Source organism: Oreochromis aureus, linkage group 6, assembly GCF_013358895.1.
Source record: "Oreochromis aureus strain Israel breed Guangdong linkage group 6, ZZ_aureus, whole genome shotgun sequence".
In the NCBI taxonomy this organism is placed as follows: domain Eukaryota; kingdom Metazoa; phylum Chordata; class Actinopteri; order Cichliformes; family Cichlidae; genus Oreochromis; species Oreochromis aureus.
Window position 1 is genome coordinate 4434143 of NC_052947.1, and position 7762 is coordinate 4441904.

General features: G+C 38.3%; 1 protein-coding gene across 1 annotated transcript; it reads left to right on the forward strand.

The window, feature by feature from the left end:
• The first annotated feature begins 2424 nt into the window (after nucleotides 1-2424).
• Nucleotides 2425-5405, forward strand: LOC120440759 (ladderlectin-like). Its single transcript, XM_039613968.1, has 9 exons — nucleotides 2425-2488; nucleotides 2582-2639; nucleotides 2726-2755; nucleotides 2835-2879; nucleotides 3033-3065; nucleotides 3468-3559; nucleotides 3814-3939; nucleotides 4095-4194; nucleotides 5137-5405. The coding sequence occupies exons 2-9, from the start codon at nucleotides 2591-2593 to the stop codon at nucleotides 5205-5207; spliced, it is 546 nt and encodes a 181-aa protein (XP_039469902.1). The 5' UTR covers nucleotides 2425-2488; nucleotides 2582-2590; the 3' UTR covers nucleotides 5208-5405.
• Nucleotides 5406-7762: the final 2357 nt, after the last annotated feature.

A 7762-nucleotide genomic window follows, 5' to 3' on the forward strand; every position in this document is an offset into this window, starting at 1 on the left:
GATTCCCATGATGCATTGAGTTTTTCCCTTCCAGTCACCTTTCTCACTCACTATGTGCTAATAGACCTCTCTGCATCGAATCATATCTGTTATTAATCTCTGTCTCTCTTCCACAGCATGTCTTTCATCCTGTTTTCCTTCTTTCACCCCAACCGGTCGCAGCAGATGGCCGCCCCTCCCTGAGCCTGGTTCTGCTGGAGGCTGGAGGTTTCTTCCTGTTAAAAGGGAGTTTTTCCTTCCCACTGTCGCCAAAGTGCTTGCTCATAGGGGGTCATATGATTGTTGGGTTTTTCTCTGTATTTATTATTGTGCTATCTACTGTACAATATAAAGCACCTTGAGGCGACTTTTGTTGTGATTTGGCGCTATATAAATAAAATTGAATTGAATTGAATTGAATAAGAAGAAGAATAATAAATCTGAGGAATAGTAATATGTGTGCCTCTTGGCATAGGCACACTTAATATTAATAAGAATAATAAATCTGGAATAGTAATAAGTGTGCCTCTTGGCATAGGCACACTTAACAAGAAGAAGAAGAATAAATCTGAGGAATAGTAATAAGTGTGCCTCTTGGCATAGGCACACTTAATAATAATAAGAATAATAAATCTGGAACAGTAATAAGTGTGCCTCTTGGCATAGGCACACTTAACAAGAAGAAGAATAATAAATCTGAGGAATAGTAATAAGTGTGCCTCTTGGCATAGGCACACTTAATAATAATAATAAGAAGAAACCTGAGGAATAGTAATAAGTGTGCCTCTTGGCATAGGCACACTTAATAATAATAAGAATAATAAATCTGGAATAGTAATAAGTGTGCCTCTTGGCATAGGCAAACTTAACAAGAATAATAATAATAAATCTGAGGAATAGTAATAAGTGTGCCTCTTGGCATAGGCACACTTAATAAGAAGAATAATAATAAATCTGGAATAGTAATAAGTGTGCCTCTTGGCATAGGCACACTTAATAAGAAGAATAATAATAAATCTGGAATAGTAATAAGTGTGCCTCTTGGCATAGGCACACTTAACAAAATACTATACCGTAGCCCAAAGTGAGCCAGCGAAAGAGACATGGCGACCATGACATTTTCAGCCCTTAAACATTTCTCCTACGAAGTCATGACTCTAATGCCCTTACATCTGCATCCCTCTTAATAAAAAACATTTAAGTCATCTGCATAAGCAAGCAGAGCAGTTGGTTTAAACAGTCCAGCTGTAGATGCCAATAGCCTTATTGCAATGATTGAATAATATTAATGTAAAAGTGTACAAAACCAAATAACGCAAATCCTCACAATCCTTTCTATCAAAAGCCTTTTGCTGGTTCATGGAGATCACTCTAAACCAGAGTATTCCAACTTGCTGAATTCCAAAACATGACACATTAGAAACAGATTGTCACAACAAGAATCTGGAGTGTTTGACTTCTGGGATGCATTGTGGTGCTGTCCTGGTCCTGGGAAAGTTTACCTAGAATTTGTGAGTTTTTTTGGACTCGTTAAATTTGTTTATTTAAACATTGTATGTGATTCTGGGTTTGTTTAAACGGTACAGTATGGACTGTTCCCCATAATACCAGATCTTTTGGTAATTAAAGTAATTGTTTCAGGTGATGTTATTCCTTGCTGTTGATTATGGGCAATAATTCTATCATAAAATGTCTTTATAGTGCCAGTCAATCAATAATTGATTTACTAACTGAAACATTGCACCACTGCCAAGGAAAAAGGACTTCTGGTAAATACAGTCGTAAGGAAATGAGATACAGTTTAGTTATCTGGTTTTACTGCTTAAATGTCCATAAACTTTGTTTATACACGGATTGTTGTGCCTCAAGAAAACGTGATGTTTGAGTATCATGTCTAAAGTTTAGCATTTATACTTAGAGGAGTTTTTAAATTTTAAAGACTACTTTTACATTCATGCCACTTGCCTTGTTATTGTTCTGCTAATATGATTTGGCTAGTGTTATTTTTTATTTGGTAGTCAGTCCTGTTCATATATCATAGCTTGAGTATATTTTGAATATGTCACAAGATCCGTCATTCATTGTTTTGTCCTTGTTTTCATTTACTTGCTTATTTCCCTTAAGTATCATTACATGCTTATCATATACAAACTGACAGGTGAAAAAACATTTTGAAGACAATGAAGTATGTCATTTTTTGGCAACCACTGTTAATGTCCAATACATTTCAATTCACTGTTTTTGTATTGCACCTAATCAAAACAACATGAGGCAATGTATCACAATACATGTGCCAGATACAATTTGCACATTATAACTTCCTGTTTACCAAACAGATCAGAGTTCAAGTACATACCTTTATGCACACTTTGCAAATATCTTCCTGGCCTGCATACGCCCACAGGAACGTGACCTGATGTGACTCAGTTTGTGTATATAAAGAGCAGAGAAGTTCCCCGTCATTACTGCATCACTTAGCTGATACTTGAACAATAGCTTTACCTGACAGGTAAGAACCCTACTGCAGAGCTTTTCATTCACTGACTTCATGCCTCTGCTCTTTCTGGATATTTAGTGGCATTTTTTGTTTATTTCATAACAGAGCATCAACATGAAGACTGTTCTGCTCCTCTCTGCTCTCCTCTATGCTGCACTGGCAGGTCAGATTCAATCAGCCAACCCTGAAGAAATGATGGGAGAGTCACTAATGCACCATTTTTACTGACTGTGTCATTTTTCTCTGCAGCTCCAGCTGAAGACAATCATGAGGCTTCAGGTGAGTGTTGAAGGTGTTGTTTTAAGATGTACAAAGACTGTAAGAATCTAAAACCAACACACGTGTGGTTTGTCCACAGAAGAAGCAATGGTCATCCTGAAGGAAGATGTGGCTGCTGCCCCTGGTCAGTTCAACCAACGAGGAACCAATGAGAATATCCTTAAAATCATATCTATCTATCTATCTATCTATCTATATATATATATATATATATATATATATATATATATATATAACTTCCTTTTTATCCCTGATTGTGTTTTTCGTTTTTGTGCAGCCCAAGAGTTTGAGGGAGCAGACACACCTCAATGTAAGACTCTTTCACTTCCCTTTTTCACCTTGTTTAGCTCACTGGTAAATAATTTTTTAATTAACAGCAACACATACTCAAATCAAATTCAAACACTTCTCTCTGCCAGAGAAGTTTGGATATGTATGAATGTGTAAGCTTATTAAGTCTAGTGCCCATATTTTTGCCACCCCTACTGAGGATTGATTGGAAAGGATGCTGTGGTGAAACTGATGAGCAATAGGAATTTTAGCTTTTGTTAAATGTCTTTATTTACTTAATCAATACATTTTTCTCTCCCATTAAAATGTCATTTTATATGCCTTTTCAGGCTGTTAAACATGCTATAAAAGCGTGATTAAAAGTAAAGAAACAAAAGTATACACAATAATGAAGCATTCATTACTGTCTGCCTGCCTGCAGCTCGTTTTAACTTCTGTCCAGATGGCTGGTTCAGCTATGGCTCTCGCTGCTTCAAGTTCATCAATAGTCCCAAGTCCTGGATCTCTGCTGAGGTACTGTCACTGATCTAAACTATACATTTACAGCTGAACAATGAGATTATCCATGGTTTTTGAATTAGTTGAGTAAATTTTTAGAAACACCCTTTCATGGAAATCATAGAAATGACGGCCTGTGCTTCCCCTGACCCAAAGCTTTGGTGACTGTATATATTTGTAGGTCAGTCAGTCTGCCACATGACTCGCAGAGCTTTAAGTTCACACTGCAGCTTAATGATACATCTCTTTGTGGTTCATCTATCCAATAGGAGTACTGCAATAGTCTGGGTGGCAATCTGGCCTCAGTTGCCAACCCCAGAGAGTACAGCTTCCTCCAACAGATGACACAGACAGCGGGTCGGACTACTGCTTGGCTGGGAGGTTTCTGGCTGCAGGTAGAGTTTTAGAAAAAAAGAAACACTACCTCAGTCAGTCCAGATCAAACTTAGGACCTGGTCAGAATTGGGTCTAGACTTACACAGAATGGATGTGAGAATAAATGAAGAGACTAAGACAACACTTCCTCACACGTATGTTCTTTGCCTCTCAGAACCAGTGGCTTTGGATTGACCGTGAGGGCTTCTATTACACCAACTGGTACAGCCAGTCTTCCTCCAGCACCTACTCTTGCCTCTACCTACAATCCGCCTGTAAGCAATATCAACTTCTGAAAATGTTATAATATTTTATTTTCTTACACAGAGCGTGACTTGTAGAGTTAACCTCGGTATGTTAGTTCAGGTCAAATTTGATACATGGCTTCTTCAAGCTATGAGACTGGCACACCCTGTGTTTTAATGTATGCCATTTTGTTAAATCTGACATACAGTGTGTCAGTAAAGTGTGTTAAAAGGGTTTGCTTACTTGGAATTACAATGCATAATTTGTCAGTCTACTGTGAGGATGCTAAACTGCTGGGGCACAAAGTAACTGCAGGTGGGGTGTTAATCTAGGTGAAAAATTCTAACTTGGATGAAATGAATATATTTTTAAATAAGAAATAATAGGTGCTGACCTCTATTTAAAGTCAAAGTCAAAGTCAAAGTCAGTTTTATTTGTCAATTTCTTCAGATGTACTTGCCATACAAAGGAATTGAAATTACGTTTCACACTGTCCCATGCGTAGACATAGACAACAATAAAGTGCAGATGCACAACATTTAGGTACATACAGGATGTAACAAGACAGGACCTACACATAACATATAATAAAGTGTTCCACAGTGCACCCTGGAAAGTAGTGTACTTGTCTACTTGACGTAGTCCCAGGTTGTGGTTGGTAAGTGTTTTTGTTTTAATGCAGCATAAGACTGTAGCAGCAGTAATAGTAATATAAATAATATAAATAGTGCTAAAGAAAATACTAAAAATATATAGCAGCAGGTGTGTGCAATTGTAATGCAGAGGTAGTCGTTTCCAGTCAGGAATGTGGAGAGTGTTTCCTTGTTGTGGAGTGTGTGTGTATGTGTGGGGGGGGGGAGGGTCCAGTCTGTCTTCCTATACTTCCTATCCTTAAATGTTGTTAATTAATGATAAAACCACTGCCTTAATGAATTTAATGTTAATTTTGATTTTTCTCTTTCTTATTCCAGATGGTTGGAGTAACACTCAGTGTACTTCCAGCAATCCTTTCATCTGCTCTAAGAATGCATTTGGTTGTTAACATTTATGTTAAGCATATGAGGCCTGTGGGTGGACCACATGGTATTTATTCTGTTTAAAAACATAAACTCTGTTGTATGTGTTAGTGAATGGCAGATGTTTTTTGTAAATGTATTCTTCATAGTCTTAAATAATGAAGTGCTAGGAAATTTTGTTGGTGAGTGTAACAATTTCTTTTCTATAATAAAGACAATGTGTAATTTCCTTTGTTGTACCTTTTTTGTAAGTCTTCTGAAGCTAAAGATTTCTTCATGACTACAAATAATACCAATACCAAATACTGAAGGGACAGTTCACCCCCAAATATTAGATTTATGCACATCTAAGTGCAAAAACCATGGAGGAACACAAGAGCCACGCACATCGAAATAAAGAATCCTGTGGTTAAATAATGAATTGTACAATAAATTATGCATTTGTAAAGTCTTGTACAAATTAATTTTTAAAAATTATTTTATTTATTCAAACATTACCAAAGTAATTTATTATTTAATAATTTAAATTGAAATAAAAATATTTTTAAATCTATTTTTCAAAATGAATTATTAATTCATCAATAAATTTTTGAAAATGACATTTCACCAAAAAATGAATTAAATTCTCAATGTAAACCATATTTAAAAAAAACATTCCAAAATTCCAAAATTAAAAAACAGATTTTCAAAATCGTTTTTAAAACATATTTTAAAACAGAGAAACAGGTAAGTGGTTTCAAAAACCAAAGATTTATTTCTGACGCGTAAAATGGCAATTCCACTCCTCATTTTAAAATCCATTTCCCTTTCCTGTTAGCACACGGATTAGCTATTTTATTAGCTATTGGATTAACTAATTGGATTAGCTATTTCATTTTCAAAATCCCGAAGCAATGCAAATTATCCACGCGGCTCAATGTAAGGAGCTCTCTGATATATTGGACAGACACAGGCTGACTGCCTGGATTTTTCTACACTGGTGTTTGTGCTCATAGCTTTGCCCTACTAAGAAGCATGTGTGCTTGTCTAAAGGCCGTTCAGCCTCAGGAGTTACACTCTTCCTGACGTTTTGTCACTCATCCAAGTGGATGAGTGACGAAACGTTTCTCCCACTGAAAACGCTATGTCCAGATGAACAGAATCAACCTTTGGAGGTCCCTTTTCAATGATTCAATGCAGATAGGTCTATTAACACAGTGAGTGAAAAAGGTGACTGAAAAGGAAAAACTCAATGCATCATGGGAGTCCCCCAGCAGCCTATGCCTATTGCAGCATAACTAAGGCAGGATTCAAGGGCACCTGTTCCAGCCCTAACTATATGCTTTAGGAAAATGGAAAGTTTGAAGCCTAATCTTAAAAGTAAAGATAGTGTCTGTCTCCCAAATCCAAACTGGAAGCTGGTTCCATAGAAGAGGGGCCTGAAAACTGAAGGCTCTCTCTCCCATTCTACTTTTAAATACTGTAGGAACAACAAGAAAGCTTGCAGTGCAAGAGCGAAGTGCTCTAATGGGGTGATATGGTACTACAAGGTCACTAAGATAAGATGGGGCCTGATTATTTAAGACCTTTAAGACCTCTTGTAAAGATGGTGGTATTGGTGCCCCTCAAGGATGTGTCCTCTCACCACTACTGTTCTCCCTCTACACTAATGACTGCACCTCCAAGAACTCAGCTGTAAAACTCCTAAAGTTTGCAGATGACACCACCGTCATTGGCCTCATTCAGGATGGTGATGAGTCTGCATACCGGCAGGAAGTTGAGCGGCTGGTACTCTGGTGCAGTCAGCACAATCTGGAGCTGAACACTCTTAAAACTGTAGAGATGACAGTGGACTTCAGGAGACATCCTCAACTCTGCCCCCTCATCATATCAGACAGCCCTGTGTCGACTGTGGAGATCTTCAAGTTCCTGGGTACCACCATCTCCCAGGACCTGAAGTGGGAGACCAACATCAACTCCATCCTCAAAAAGACCCAGCAGAGGATGTACTTCCTGAGACAACTGGGGAAGTACAGTCTTCCACAGGAGCTGCTGATCCAGTTCTACACTGCAGTCATTGAGTCTGTCCTGTGCTCCTCCATCACAGTCTGGTATGGTGCAGCCACTAAACAGGACAGGTGCAGACTGCAGCGGACTGTACGGGCAGCAGAAAGGATCATCGGCGCCCCCTGCCCTCCATCCAGGATCTGTACCTCTCAAGAACCAGGAAACGGGCAGGAAAATCATCACAGACCCCTCACACCCTGGACACAGACTTTTTGATCTGTTGCCCTCTGGCAGACGGTACAGAAGCCTGCAGACCAGGACCACCCGACACAGGAACAGTTTCTTTCCCCTCGCCATCTCCCTTCTAAACAGTTGAACTGTCACACTGCTCCCACTGCCAGACTGCAACTGCACCTTATGTACATTCTGTGGTATTCATTCCACCTCATTTCATTTCTGTATTTTATGTATATACGTTTAGATTAGTTATTTATAGTTGGTTTACACAGCTTTGTGTATGTATGTGTATGCATGTGTAATGTATATATAGATACGTGTGTGTGTGTGTGTGTGTGTGTGTGTGTGTGATTTACAT

What these genes read in the sequence shown, in the direction of transcription:
- LOC120440759 (XM_039613968.1), top strand. Translation starts at nt 2,591, where the DNA reads ATGAAGACTGTTCTGCTCCTCTCTGCTCTCCTCTATGCTGCACTGGCA. An exon ending in AGTCCTGGATCTCTGCTGAG is followed by an intron (nt 3,560 to 3,813) that starts GTACTGTCACTG and finishes TCTATCCAATAG; the next exon opens with GAGTACTGCAATAGTCTGGG. An exon ending in CCTCTACCTACAATCCGCCT is followed by an intron (nt 4,195 to 5,136) that starts GTAAGCAATATC and finishes TTCTTATTCCAG; the next exon opens with ATGGTTGGAGTAACACTCAG.